The following is a 14,913-nucleotide window of genomic DNA, read 5'->3' as shown; positions in this document are numbered from 1 at the left end:
AGTGAATAAATACATCTTTAAAAAAAAAGAGAGAGAGGGGCACCTGGGTGGTTCGGTTGGTTGAGCGTCTGTCTGCCTTTGGCTCAGGTCGTGATCCTGGGGTCCCGGGATCGAGTCCCGCATCGGGCTCCCCACAGGGAGCCTGCTTCTCCCTCTACCTATGTCTCTGCCTCTCTCATGAATAAATAAATAAAATCTTAAAAAAAAAAAAGAGCCCATGCTTTCTTCCTATTTTAAAAAAAATCTGTGAAGAAAGCTCCCTTCACTACCCTTGAAGTCAAGGAAATGTATAAATGGGTTGACTCTGTCACTCTCTACAGGTCATTTTTGTGTTCCCACTACCATCCATCAGTTCCAGGGTAGGGCAGGGGCGGCCCCCTGGGGGTGGGCAGAGGGAGGAGACACAGGTGGGCATATCTGTAACCTCCCCCCCCATCCAGCTGGGTGGGCTCGCTCACCCTGCTTGGAGACTAGAAGCTTGGATGCCTTGGCCTGGGGCCTTGGCAGGTAAAATCCAAGTGCATCCCAGCACTCCCTGCCAAGGCATCCCAGTCCCTGGGGGAAAGCCAGGCAGACAGATGGGGTCTGGGCCTGTGCCGGGAGCTGCCCGGGGTGGACTGGGCGGTAATTCTGGCTTCAGGTAGGAGCTGCTGAGAATCGCTCTCTTGGAGGAGATTTCAGTCACTGGACAAAAGCTGGGGAGTGCTTTTGTCGGAGCTACAGGCTAGAAGCTTGTGCCTCCACATGTCATGTCAGCCCCCCGCCCCCCAGAGCTCTGGCCATTGGTGGCTCCCCCGCCCCCTGCTCCCTCTGGGACTTGCTGGTTTGTTTTAGGGGGGCTGCAGTCTCTGCGCCTGGTTCAGGTCTCAACATTCCAAGTCTGTGGCTAATGGCAAGGAAGCAGGGAGCTGGGGTCCCAGGGGGCCCCAGTGGGCTGTGCCCTGGCCCGTGTGGAGAGCCTGGTCGTGGCACCCCCAAATGGTCCAAGTAGGTCAGAGCGTGGCCTCTGTTTACGCGACATCCAACTGCCCTGCAGTTACCCCACTGTGATTCCCGGGTCACAACCCAGCCTGGAAAGTGACGCATCATTTCAGCTTCTCCCGTGATCCTTTGCGATCACTTGTGGTCACATCTGTCCAGTGAGTGACCCTTAGTAACCTGTGGTCTTCGTGGCCCAGGGTGGGTGAGGATGGAATGGGACGGGCTTTGGGAACTAAGGGAAAGGTGCCAGTCCGTTTTCTCCACTCCCCATCATTTCCCTGGGGTCCAGCTGCCCCCACAGCCACCCACGTGAATAGGTGTCCTCCAGAAATCAGGGCCAGGGCTGCCATCAGGCCCTTTGGCTTCTCTGAAGGGTTTTTGGGAATCTCAGCTTGCTGCCCACAGCCACTGCCTCCTCCTGCTCGGTCTGTTGCCAAAGCCATTCATCCAAAACCCGAATGGGACCGTGTCATAGGCCTGTTTTGAAAATCCCATTTGGCTTCCATCCAAGGACTGGAGGCCCACAGATGGGTTTTTGCTTGGGCTGTATTGGGTTTTTTAAAAATTTCCAAGTTTTGTATGCGAGCTGACTTTTCCAGCTTCTCTGGAGACACGGAGCCCTATTCCTGCATAACCAGAGTTGGCCAGAGCTGAGCACTACACCTCCCCAGGCAGGTGTTCCTCAGGGAACAGCTCCCACTGTTCCCTATGGTCTTACAGCCGGCCTCCCCTCTTCCCTGCAAGACCTGCCTGGTGCCTACCTGCCTGCTTTCCAGTCTCCCTCTCTAGTCTCCAGGTGAGGGCTTGGAGCACAGCTTGGGGACACTAGATGACCTGGCCTCTGTCTGCTTTCCCATCCTGGCATTCCTTCCTTCCCTGCCCCCTACCTCTCAGCACATTGGCCACACCAGTCTCTGCTCACCAAGTGACCCAGGTACCCCACCAGTCCACATCCTGTGCAGTTCCCATTGTCTGCATTTCTGCATCCTCGTTCAGCAGATGTGTGCTGAGCACCTGCTATGCATGGAGGGAGTGGGCTAGGTGCTGGGGAAGGATGTATAAGACCCCGTGTGTTAGTGCGGGTTCTCCATTGAAACAGATCCAATAGAATAGATGGTGGAGAAATGATAGATGATAGATAGACAGACACTAATTATAAGGAACCGGCTCCTGTGATTACAGAGGTTGAGAAGGCCAAGATATACAGCGGGTGTAGTTCAGAGTCTGAGTCCACAGGCCTGAGAATCAGGAGCGCCATAGTATAGGTTCAAGTCTAAGGCTGAAGGCAGAAGAACCATGTCCCAGCTCCAAGCCAGGCACACTCTTTCTTATGCTGCCTTTTGTTCTTACGGCCCCTTTTGGGTCTTCAATGGGTTGGATGAGGCCCACCTACCTTGGGGAGGGGATCTGCTTTACCCAGACTGCCCATTCACATTTCTTCTCCACCAACACCCTCACAGACTCCCCAGATATGAGGTTTAACCAAATTATCAGGACGCTCCGTGGCCCAGCCAGGCTGACATGTAAAATTAGCCATGACATTCAGCCCTCGTTCTGCTGAAGCCTGCGGCTTAGCGAGGTATTCAGAGAGGCAGGAAAATAATTCCAAAACTAAGTGGTTAAGTGCTGGAGGAATTCTCACTTATACTTCAAGCTTCGCCTCTCATAGTACCTCCCACAAATCTTTTCTGATCTCCCCACACAATCAGTGATGCTTTCTCTTGGGAGCCCCCAGAGCACATATCTCCTGGGAGAGATTCTCTCTCTCTCTCTCTCTTTTTTTCACAATGGAATGTTCCAAGTTTACAAAAAGGTACAGAGATAATGTAGCAAAGTCTCATATATCCACACCCGTCCTTAAAGGACAAAGCATCACGGATATGGCACAGCCTGGGGTGGCCAAGTTGTCCCATCTGGTTTGGCACGGAAAGTTCTGCATCTTGGGACCCTCTCAGTGCATGGCAGATAAGGATGATCGATCACACCAGGGCAGGCCTCCTCCACCTTCCACCCCTGAGTACATCCCTTCCTTGACACCATTCCCCCCATGCTCCCCATCAGAGGAAACGACCCATTTATTAAAGCTGGGGGTTACCATTTGTGTGTCTTTCTTTATACTTTGGGTCCATCCCTAAATGACGTTGGAGTTCTGTTCTGCGTGTGCACACATGTGCACAGTGCGTGCACACTCCCCCCATTGCATGCATGCATGCACGTACCCCAGATTGGGTCCAGAACATTGGATGGCCTTTCTTAATGGGTGGCCTGGTGGCCGCAGGCCACGCTTCCTGCATGTTTGAAGGCAAAAGCTAGAATAAAGCAATAACGCAATATGCTGCCTAAAAGCCACACGGGGGCGGGGGGCAGGTCCCTGGAGAGGCAGTTAGGAGAGCATCGGAGAGGGCACCTGGGGCTGGAGAGGGTCTTCAGGAGAAGAGAAGGTGCCAGGCATGTTTGGTGAGGTGGCTGCAAGTCCCCCCTTTAGTGCTCCAGAGACATACTCTGGAAAATCCACAGCCCTCACTAAGGTGCAGGGGGGGGCGGGGGCACTGGATTGCTTTCAAGGGCCAGGGGAAGGGGTGCCACAGCCACCAGACCCCCAGTGCTTCCCACGATGCTCCAGGGGCTTGTGCCTGCACCCCACGAGCTCCTGGGGGGGTGCTTCTGGCACATGGTGAGTGCTCAGTGTTATTTGTGGCGGGGGAGGTAAGAAGGGAGGGAGGAAAGGAGTGGGGGGAGGAGATGGAAGGAGGGAGGGAAGGCAGGCCTCAGTTGGGGAGGGGGCTCCAGTGTGTGCGAGGCATCTCTCCTGCCAGGACCGGAGTGAGTGCCCCCCCCAGCAGCTCCCAGGGCCGGTTCTCTGGGTGGAGAGCCAGCCTGGAACCGAGAGCCCGGGTGGGAGGGGTGGGGGGGGGAGAGGCAGACAGGGAGGGAGGGAAGTGGAGAGGCAGAGGCCTGCTGCTTAGCAACCGCAGGAGAAGATTTAGGGAAGTGACAGGACCATTTCTCCCTGTGCCTCAAAGGGAGGATTTTTTTTTTTTTTTTTGGAAGAGCTGCCTGCCGCCTACACTGGCGGCCCAGAAGGCTGGCTAGGACTGGGGGCTCCCCAGAAATCAGGGCCACGGCCTAGCAAGGCTGGCCGGCCAGTGCCGCGTCTCCCAGGGAGTCCAAGGGGAACCGGCTCCTGGCCCCCGCGGGGAAGAGGGGGAAGCGAGGCCAGCAGGCCACGGGGACACCACCCCAGCCTCTGCTCAGGAAGGTGCTGGGGCCTCTCCCTTCCTCTTCTGGCCCCCAGAACCCTGCTGGCAGCCCCGATCCTGCTCCTTCCTCCCCACTCAGAAGGCTCCATTGCTTTTCTTTCTTAATTTGATTTTCTCTGGCTCAGAATCGAGATCAAAAGAAGAAATTCTTTCCAGCCTTTTAGGAATAATTCCCAGAATCTCCCACTGGAAACGCATACATAATTACCATAATTATTTTTTTTTAATCTTTCTGGTTCTCTTATCCATTTCTTTTCCATCCCCGCAGCAGGCTCGCAGAGGAGAGGGGAGAGGGGAAGCTTCTAGACTATCTTAGTGGTCGCAGGGTTGACCGTGTTCACCGCATCCTCCCGGGAGCGTGGGGCCCACACCGCAGTCCGCAGCACCCACAGGACCCTGTGGTGCAGGCCGCAGGCAAATAGCACCTCACTAGCCTTCGAAGCCACGGAGTCACCTGGTGGGAAGTTATTCCCTCTCTCATTTGTTTTGTCTTAATTTCATCAAGCCTCCAGTTGGTGCTAGGTAGGTCCCTAACCCTCCCCGATGCGTGCTAACCTTCCTTTTAAGAGCTGAGAGCAGCAGCAATCCTCAGACCCAGAGCCCGCAAGAGCCACTAGCTGCAATGTCATACTCGTTCTGTTTTGCGTTGTGATTATTTTGTGCGCGTGTCACGGTGTGTGCATGGGGGGGTGGGCTTTGCATTTACGCCTGGTTCCTTTTTAGAGGAAAGACAATTAGTAAGTAGTAATCAAAGCAGAACACTGATACATTGCCTAACGGTGAACGGTCTCCCTAGGATCCTGCTGGATCCCCAATCCAGGATGCCAGCTTCCTACCCACCCCCCGCACCCCCCCAGCTGGCAGGCTGCAGGTCAAGGGCAGGGAAGGTTCCTGTTGAAACTCAGCTGGTCGAGTTGGTCAACAGCTGGCACCAAGGAGTCTCAGATGGGAATTTTTAATTTTTTTCACAGCCACTCAGCCTGGCTTTGCACCCACTCGCAGCCCATTCTGTTTTTCCCTGGGATTCCAGAAGTTGGCTCGTCAAGGTCCACTTTGAGACACAAGGCTATAGAGTGGGGGTGGCTGCCAAACACACCTATTCCTTTGGTGGCCGTATCTGATTGTCCCCCTGGACAACCACCAATCTGTTTCGTTGGATCTGGGATTTGCGGGGAGTAGACCCGCCCAGGGCTTTAGGGGTGGCGTGCCATCTGAGCCTCACTTCCTCTGGGCATCCCATTCCTCTGGCCATCACGATGGATGTGATCAGGGGAGGGCAGAGAGATGCATGGAGACTCTTGCTGGGAATACTGGAGCTGGCTCTTTCCCATTGGCCTGGATCCTGAGAAGATGAGACTCGGGGGCTCCTGCAGCCATTTCTGCCACCACGAGGAGGGAGCCAACAACGAGGGAAGGGGGCTGAGAAGTGGAGAGAGAGAAACTCGATCCTGATGGTATCATTTCCATCCCTGGATCCAGCTGCGCCTGAAGCTAGCCTCTACCCTTGGCCGCCTTTAGAGACCCCCGGAGCCAACAAATTCCCCTTTCATGTAATCCAGTTAGGATCAGTGCTTCGGTCACTTGCAACCACAAGAGTCTTAACTGATAAAATGACTTGGTGGAAATCCTTGGCCACTGAGCCAGAAAGAATGCAGAGGGCTTGTCCCACGTACATAGGTGAGGGGCCTGTCACCACACGCAAACACTGGCACGGACGGGCAAAGCCACTGGAGCTCCAAATTTCAGATAAGCAAGTAGCAGGCACAGGCTGAGCGTGCGGCATGAAATGGCTTATTTAACCCTTGTAACAGTCCCACATGGCCGGCTACTTTTGTCACCATTTTATAGATGAGAAGACTGAGGCCCGGGGGGTCTCGATGAACCTTCGTGGCACAATCAAGTCTTGTCCCGGGTCATCCCAGCCGTGCCTCTACAGTAAACCAGATTGTTCACTGGTACATAGAAAAGTCTGGGAATGTGTGCTTGGGAAGAGACCAAGGGCTGAGGCTCTTAGGTGGCAGAGTGATGTTTACGGAGCAAGGGCAGGAGTGGCTCTGTGCACCCCCAGCCCGGCAATCACGGGGTTCCCAGCCTACACGGCTGCACGCTGGCCTGCAGGAAGGGCGTCCACCTCTCTCTCTCTCTCTCTCTTTCTCTTTTTTTTTTTTTTTTTTTACCTCCAGTCAAACACAGGAAGGCAGAAGAGGCCCTAGTGTAGATCCCATCTCCTTCGTACTCCTCGACCATGGGGCTCCAGGCCAGTCATTTCACTTTCCCAGTGCTGCTGTTTTTGCATCTGCAAAACGGAGACCCCAGCTCCTTGGCCTTGCTCATCTGGCCGACGAGTGGCCCGAGCAGCATCGCATGAGGACAGAGATGTGAAAGGTCATTTGCACAATCAAAAGCAGGGCAGCTGCGGGATAGAGGAAATCCCTTGGCTTCCCGGAGGTGGACGGGCAGGCTTGGACAGGTGTAAAGCTGCATTTCCTCCTCCCCGCCCGGCACCCAGGCTGCGCAGACAGGCCCAGCATGACCTGAAAGGAACCTTTCTGTCCCCAAAGCGAGGAGAGATAAGAACTGTGAAGGAGAGAAGCGAGCTCGGCTACAGGCGCTTAGGGGGTTATTTTTACCCTGTTATCTCTATCCTGAAATGTCAGGCGTGGAGCTGCCTCTCTCTCACCAGCCCCCCAGCCTCCCCAGCCATTCAGCGTGGCAACGCAGCCTGGAAACAGGCTCCATTCTCCTTCTCTGGTTCCTCTGCCTTTCCAAGAGAGTCACAGTGCTATGGAGACGGGAGGCATGGAAACCCTGAAATAGACAAGTGGGAGGTGAGACCTTTTATTTGGGTTCTGGAACAGGCTCACTTCCTTCTAGAGGCCCCGGGGTGCAGAGGAGGCCCTTGGCACTGTCGGGTACCTATTCTAAGGTTTGCATCAAATCGGTTCTTTATGTTGGAAGACTCAGAAATCCCTACTTAAACGGGGTTATGTAATCAAAAAGGTTTAATTGGCTGAGGCCACGATGAGGCCTAGTGAAAGGTCAGGCTTCAGGTGAAGTATGATCAAGGGGTTTGATGCTGTCCCAAAGATTCAGTTCTCTCCATCTCTTGGGTCCCTCTTTTGTGATGTTGGCTTCATCCTTGGACACCATGCTGTGCTCCCCAACAATCTTGAGCAGTTCCAGAATCTTCCCCCATGGTCACAAATGGCTGCAGCAGTGGATCTAGACTTCACATCCTCAGAATGGTGGCTCCCAAGGAAGAGAGAGGAAACTTCTTTTGGCCAGAAATTACCAAGAAATGTCTTCTTGTGTTTCATTGGCTTTGGCTGGGTTATATGGCCATCTCTGAGCCAATCACTTGGGTATTAGGGCAGGAAGGTAAAAACTGCATTGATTAGATTAAGCCAAACCAGATTCCTAAGAACAGGGAAGTAACAGTTTCTCGAAGATTTCGAGCTCTGTACCCAAAAGGTGATGGAATGGACGCTGAGCAAAAGTCAGGAGACTGCTTTATGCTTTATTCACTTTGCTTGATCCTTCCCTACTTGGGAAAGCCCCTGAGGTTAGACGTGATTGGTCTTTTTTATCCAGAAACAGGCCAATATCAGTTTCTCCTCTATCGGTAGGTTTACCTGGGGTTCTGAGTTCTAAAAATCCTGAGTCTATCAATCCCAATATTTCACCATGGCAGCAGAATCCCTCCCAGGTAGATAGGTAGGTACAGGCTGAAGTGTCATCTGTTTACCTGCCAAAGGCTTCCTCTGCCTTCGAAATAAAATTCACACTGTATGGCCTTGCTTCCCTATCACTCACCCCCGACCACATGTTTGTTTAGCCATAGCAGCTTCTGGTCATTCCTTAGACAAGCCAGTCACCCTTACCCTTGTGCTAAACAGCCTTTCCACCTAATCTTGTCTAGGATCTTGGATCCTTTTGAATCTTTTCACAGTTGGCTTTATCTTATCATTCAGGGCCCTGCTTAAATGTCACAACTTCTTGGAAGTCTTCTCCGACCAGGGTGATCTGCAATCACCCTGTTCCTTGAAAGTTTGGGCATCTCTCTCCCTTTGCTAGACCGGGAGTTCCATGGAGCAAGGATGGTGTGTGTCCTGTGGGCGTGCGTACCTGGTAATTCCCGGTTCCGTGGCTGGCATAGCGTAGGTACTCAATAAAAACGTGTTGTTGGGTCAGTGAATGAGAATTCTTTTTTGAATGGCCTTGTAAACTTTTACAGAGCAGGGCCACTTGTTGCATTTGTTCCAGCTTTCACTCGTTTCACCAAAATGCTGGGCACGAAAGAGACCCATGTGATAAGTGCTATTTTTTTCAAAAGAAGAAATGAGCTCTCTGCTGAAGGGATTTGCTCAAAGTTGCACCCAAATTAGCACAGAAAGACACTTGGGAGGTGCCAATGCTTCTCTGAGGAATTCGCTTTCCTAAGCTGATGCATGTGAACAGTTGAGGGCATGAAGCTGGAGAGAGGCACATGGCACCATCTGTCCATCCAGGTCTCTGCCTGTGGTGGCATGACCACCATTCATGACTAAAATCATGAAAACCACATGTGATGGTACTGTTCACTCCCTTCCCCAATGAGGCAGAGAGAGGAGAATGTTCCATAAGAAGAAGATTTCACCTTGTCCACTGCCAACCCATAAATCAACGTCAGAATCTCAGTGTGCGGCTGACTCAGAGGAACCCCCATGCTCTTGGGGGACACAAGCTCTCTTCAAGTCTACCAAGACCTACTAGTCTGTGACAGTCTTTAGAACAATCAGGGGAGCATGGAGGGCTCAGTGCAGCTAATAGAAACTCAAAAGCACGCCTACAGACAGACATCAGTTGTCTCCGTTCTCAGCACGCCATTGGGGGCAACTCAAATATCCTGTCTTTGTTGATGCTCTGCTCACCCAACTAAATCCATCTCTGTCTTAGGCTCTCTCCTGACACTCTGACCTTTGCTCCACAGGATGCCCCAACATTTGTAATAATATCTATATTTAGCTGATTACTTGAATAATGCACATATTTCCACTGGACTCCAAACTTCTTTGGATGGGAGGGATGATCTCATTGGCTCACTACTGTATCCAATGGTGTATGTGACCAAGGCGATGCCTAACTTGTAGAGTGAGCCTTACAAATATTTTTTTAATGGAAGATAGGTAAATGAATGGAGCTCAGGGTCTGCTGGGAAAGCACGTCACAGCCAGCCTGACTCAGCTGGAAGACAGCAAAGAGGCTGGAGTTTTCAAAGTAAATCAGACCTTGTCACTGTGTGACCGCCCTGACCTCTCCATCAAGGCACCTCATGTGCTTAGAATAGTATCTATCACAGAGCAGAGAGTCAGCAGGTGTTGGGGGAATAAAGAGTTGAATGGACACTGTTCTTTCCCTCACCAAAGAGGATGGTTGCCTTCTTCAGGATAAATTCCTGGAAAGGGAGAATGGGAGAGAAGGGGTGGGCAGGGAGCTACAGTATTCAAATATACTGAACCAAACCCAGTGGTTTGCTTTAGGTCCTTCCCTTCAGACTTGGTGGGTCTGGTTCTAGGAGTCACTACGCCAGCAGGTCAGCATGGGAGAAGCCTGGAGCACAAATTAAAGAACTTTGCTAGAGACAGTGCTTCTTTGGACTCATGTGGGGTTGATACTTAGAGTTTAAGTGAGCTATGACTCCTGGTCCTCATTACACATTCTGTAAATAAATAAATAAATAAATAATCACCAGGAATGGTACTGTACCTTAAGAGGCTGGCCCGAGTCTCTGCTACCAGGGTCAGGAGGGTGCTGGAAGGAAAGGGATTTTTCTTCTCCATTGCCACATCCTCCTTTCTGAGGGATAGCTGTGTCCTAATGGGTCGATTTGCATCTGACGTTTAACCACTCAAGGGCTCAAGATATTTGGTCTTTGTTCCTCCTTGGGAGGTAACAGAGAGATCCAAAATCTTGTTCTTCAATCACCAACCCAAAATCAAACACCAAAAAAACTCCCCCCAAACTATCATGAAAAACCTCCACAAAACCAAATCTCCAAACCTGCCTGGGTCTCAAGCCCACCCCAGCCCAACAGAGAAAAGTGGCTCACCTTTGAACTACAGAATCCCTTCTAGAACCAGAAGGAAAGGAAAAGGGATTTACGGGTTGCCTCAGAGTTGTAGGCTCTGGCTTGGCCCCAGGATGAGTTCATTATTTATTCTTAGAGACTGGACTCAAATTAAACAAACAGCACCTATAAATAGAGCGGGATACACTCAGCTCAGTGTCACTAAAAGGTCCCTTTCACAGGGACAGATGCGCTAAATGGATGTTCTCGGGTTACCCTGCTGGTACGACATGAAGAAGGGTTGTCCTTCTCTTTTTAAGTGTGGTTCAGGAAGCGGGGAAGCAGGTGAGCCAGACTTGGGGATCGGGCCCGATCCTGTCTCCTTCATTTCTTCCTTCTAAATTCTCGTTCACGTGATAACTGAGCGGGAGCCACGGAGGAAGGATGTGGCTATATAGATGCGCTGGCTGGCCAGTTTGGCAGGTCCCTCTGGGAATGGGTCCTGGTTCAGGCTGTATTTGACAGTGTTCTGGTCTTTTAGATTAGATTGCAAACTCCCTCAGGGAAGGGACCAAATGGTAGAATTTTCTTCTGGTTTTTCCATGCAGCCAAGCCTGGGGATGGCTTGGGTTTCCATGGCAGATCCTGGGCCATGAATTTAAAAAAAAGGACTCTTCTCAAGCATGGGGAGCATGGTGGCCTGTGCGCCCAGCCTGCTATGGCTTTGCTCTGACTCCCACGGAGCAGCGTGCTTGAGAGGTGGAGGGATCACATCACCACCAGAGACCAGTTGGGGTGGAAAGACCTGGAATGAATGGGAACATACATCCAGCATTGGAGCTAACCAAGTCTAGCCACTGGAGTCACAAGAGCTGTCAGCAGATCAGCACTTGGCCAGCTCACTCCAGGCAGTGTTCGAAGCGCTTTGTAAAAACTCAATCTTTCTAAAGATTCGACGAGGTAAGGACCATTACTGTCTCTGTTTTACAGACGAAGAAACTGAGGCACCAAGAGAGGATGAGCTTGCTCGGGGTCATAGAGCTGGTGAGTCGGGACTGGGAGGCAGGCAGTTGAACTCCTGGAATAGGTGGAGACCGGATCTGTCCATTTTAGTGTCTGGGGGCCACCCAAGCCCGGGGCTCCCCCAAGCTGCATGGGATCCAGGGTAGGCCGGGGGCGGACCATGGATCTCAGGGATCCCTGTGGGGAGGCTGGAATGAAGACACACTGAATTTCCCTGGAGTGGCACTGGAGGCAAGCACCTTGGGAAGTGCCACAGCCACCTGGCCACTCTGAACCCTGAGTCCAGCTGTACCTGAAGCTGCACCTCCTCTTCCTTGAGCTTTGCGCTTTCACGAGCCAGGATTTTCCCTCTGCGGTTTAAGCCAGCCAGGGTTGACTTCTTATCGCGTGCAGCTGACAGATCCCCAACTGAGCCCAGCTGGCCCGAATAAAGCATAATTTGGCCAAGCTAACAGCCCAGCTCCACCCATGAGTGAGAGCTCATCCTGCACTCCCTTTTCTCGCCCTGTTGGAATCTTCCAGAAACACGTACCAGCCTGCTTCCATGCACTTGCACAATGGCTCCATTCTCTGTTTACCGAAATCCCAGGCCCTCTGCTCAAGCTTCCTCAGCTGTACCCAGAAGAATTACCTACTGCTTCACTTGGGAGCCACAATATGGAACATACACACACCTCCTTAGCGCTTACCTTATCCTGCCTGGAAATAGCTATTTACAAGTCATTCAACAACACTCACTGGACGCACATGCTCAGCCTGGTGCGGGGTTCAGAGCCAAGGCTATCATATCAGCGTGTCTCTGAGCTCTTTCTAGGTGTCAGGCGCTCTGCATAATGCCAGCAGTTATGTCATGGCATCTCCTAAAAAAAACCCCACAGTGCAAGTACGAATAAGATCCCCACGTTACATGTAACAGGATGGGAACTGAGGAGGTTCTGGCAAGACACTGAGATTTGAACAGAAATTGCAAAGTGAGTGACCAGATGAAGATGTAGATTTTCCCAGCAGAGACTTTACCCTTCGTTTCAAATTCTAATCCCTCATTCACAAATCCCCAAGCCACCAAGAGGATGTAAAAGACTCAATAGGTATTAAGAGAGGATTTTACCAAGGTTTTTTTTTTTTTTTCCAAATACCATGTTGTCATCTACCGCCTAACACACACACACACACACACACACACACACACACACACGAGGTGGGGGTGTTTAACCCACGCCTGCATCTCAAGTCTGGTGAGAGCAGCTTCTTCAACATACTGCGGAGAGTCTGATGAGCCATCCCTGTAGCTGGAGAGATGGAGACACAGGGAGCTGTGTCTGACTCACTTTGGAGAAGTCCAGAGGGTGGGAGACGTGGCCAGGAAGTTTGCAAATCCAACGCTCATTCTGGCGAAGAGCGCGTATGTTTCCCAGCGTTCTCACATGAGCAAGCCGGCTGCTGGATCATCTTAGACACTGGCTCACAGGGCGGCCTAGAAGGGCCACGAGCCCTCATCAGACGGAGGGTGGAGGCAGATCACCGTACTGCTCAGGGTGGGAGGGGGCTAGAGGTCTGAGGTACATTGTCACAGAGCTGGGACTCTCCGGTACCTGCCCATTACCCAAGGTGGTACTTGAGCATACTGAGAGGGGCAACACCATCTTTTGGTTCTAATAGTCAAGTAGGTACTCCACCCACCTGCCCACCCACCCTTATTTGCCTTGCATTTTCTCTTTTCCAATCCCTGTGTGGACGTCGGGGGAAGATAGTGTCTATATTTTTCTCTTCCCAAAGGCAAGACAGTGGCCTGCAGATGGAAGAGGAGAGGAAGAGAGAGGCTTATCGTTAAAGCTTGAAGTATTGCTTAATATATTGGATAGGATATTCTGATTTGGGAAACGAGACTAATCTGTGACTTAGAAATCATATGACTTCTTTTTAAAAATAAGGCATGAAAAGGAAGGTCATGGTACCTGATTTTCCACCCTAAGCTGGGACAAAAGATGTATTCACTAAAATTTTAAAGAGAGCAGAGGCGACAGTAAAGCTGCCTTGATGACTTTGCTCCAGGAGTTCTCCTAGACAGAAGGGCAGGCGGGGTAAGTGACCTGCTCCGGGTCGCAGAGCTAGCAGAAAGGCAGAATTGTGTTCTTAACCACAGTGCTATGCTGTTTCTGCAGGAAATTACTGCCTCTCCTGCTCCTAACTGGCCTGTTCTTATCTTCTTCTTCTCAAATTCCCTTCCTTTGCCTCAATGTATCATACCTGGCCTTGGGCCAGTGTTGACAGAAGCAGGGCATGATCAGAGGTGGGTCGGGTTCTCCAAGGATGACTTCAGTCAAGAACATGAAGCAAAGGCCAGCAAATCCCGGAGCATCGAATCTGCAGAACTTCCTGGCTCCATCTACCTCAATGCTTTGATGGTGACTGTGACGCTGTTGGTGTTATCAACACGACCACTGAACCTCACAAAGTTCCAGGCACCAGGCTAAGTGCTTTTCACATGTTTTCTGATTAAATCCTAGCAACCCTGTGGAAAGGATCCTCCTGTATATTATTTCTATTTACACAGCACAGGTTTCATGGCCAGCCAACAGAGCCAGGTTTCCAAACCAAGTTTGAGCCAGAAGCCTGTACCCCTAACTATTACAGGGTTCTCAGTATCTGGAACCCCTGAGCCATCCTCCCGTTGGGGCACCAAGCCTTCCAGGAGTTACTGCTGCTCTGTGCAACTCATTGAAATAGACCCTCTATTAGCGTTTTTGGTGGTTTCCAAGAAATCTGTTTGATTGGATCCAATCACACAGGGCTCTTGGGCCTTGAGGTTTTTTTGAGTAAAACATGGTTCTTGTTTGGGGGGTGGGGTGGGCAGAGGGATATGATTTCCGGTTATGAAAATAGTGACAGGATATGGGTCTTCTCTACCTTTTGAGATGGGATTACATGGACCCCAGTCTAAAGCAGAAACCTGTAATTGGGAGAAGTTGGTGACCACAATATTGATCTCCACTAGACCAATATCCTGTCGTACTACAACATCAAGCAAAGCCTGTGCCAAAGTTTTTCACCTACTGTCCCAGTGGGGATGTCTCAAAAAAATCTATCCATAATTAACAGTATCTCAATAGAAACTAATCTAGTAGTTGCAAATGCAGGTTTAGGAGATGGATTACCTTGATTCCTTTTATTAGTTACCTATCCTCCATGAAGGCACTTAAGCTCTGAGCTTTGAGTTTGGTAAATGATGACAGTAATTTCTTCCTCTTAGTATTTGTGAAAAGTCATTGGTCTGTTCACAAATATTTCAGTTCCCCTTCCTCTCTATGTATGTGATAAAAATGACTATGATACTTTTTATCCACTTTGGAGTTAACCACACCCATGTGCCTTGTTGGCCAGCAAAATAGGAGCGAGAGTGATTTCCTGCTACCAGGAGGGAAGCTTGACGAATTGGTGTGCAGTTTGCTTTTTTAACATCAGGAGTTCCTAGTAGCCTGCGTCTCTGAGTGTCTTTAACGAGCACCACCCCTCCTCTCTGGTTCTATTCATCACTGGTCACGTTGCGTTAGTGAGAAATAAACCTTTGTTGTTTTAAGCCAGTGAGGTGTGGGGGTTGTTTCT

At 50.9% G+C, this 14,913-nt stretch overlaps 1 protein-coding gene across 1 annotated transcript; it reads left to right on the top strand.

Moving 5' to 3' along the window:
- The first annotated feature begins 10,509 nt into the window (after positions 1-10,509).
- On the top strand, positions 10,510-13,825 carry LOC144318114 (uncharacterized). Its single transcript, XM_077904929.1, has 3 exons — positions 10,510-10,632; positions 11,278-11,331; positions 13,573-13,825. Exons 1-3 carry the CDS (start codon positions 10,545-10,547, stop codon positions 13,782-13,784), a joined length of 354 nt encoding a protein of 117 aa, XP_077761055.1. The 5' UTR covers positions 10,510-10,544; the 3' UTR covers positions 13,785-13,825.
- The last annotated feature ends 1,088 nt before the right edge of the window (positions 13,826-14,913 follow it).

The sequence above is a fragment of the Canis aureus genome, chromosome 8 (genome assembly GCF_053574225.1).
Source record: "Canis aureus isolate CA01 chromosome 8, VMU_Caureus_v.1.0, whole genome shotgun sequence".
Taxonomy (NCBI): Eukaryota; Metazoa; Chordata; class Mammalia; order Carnivora; family Canidae; genus Canis; species Canis aureus.
This window is presented reverse-complemented; position numbering and strand designations above follow the sequence as displayed.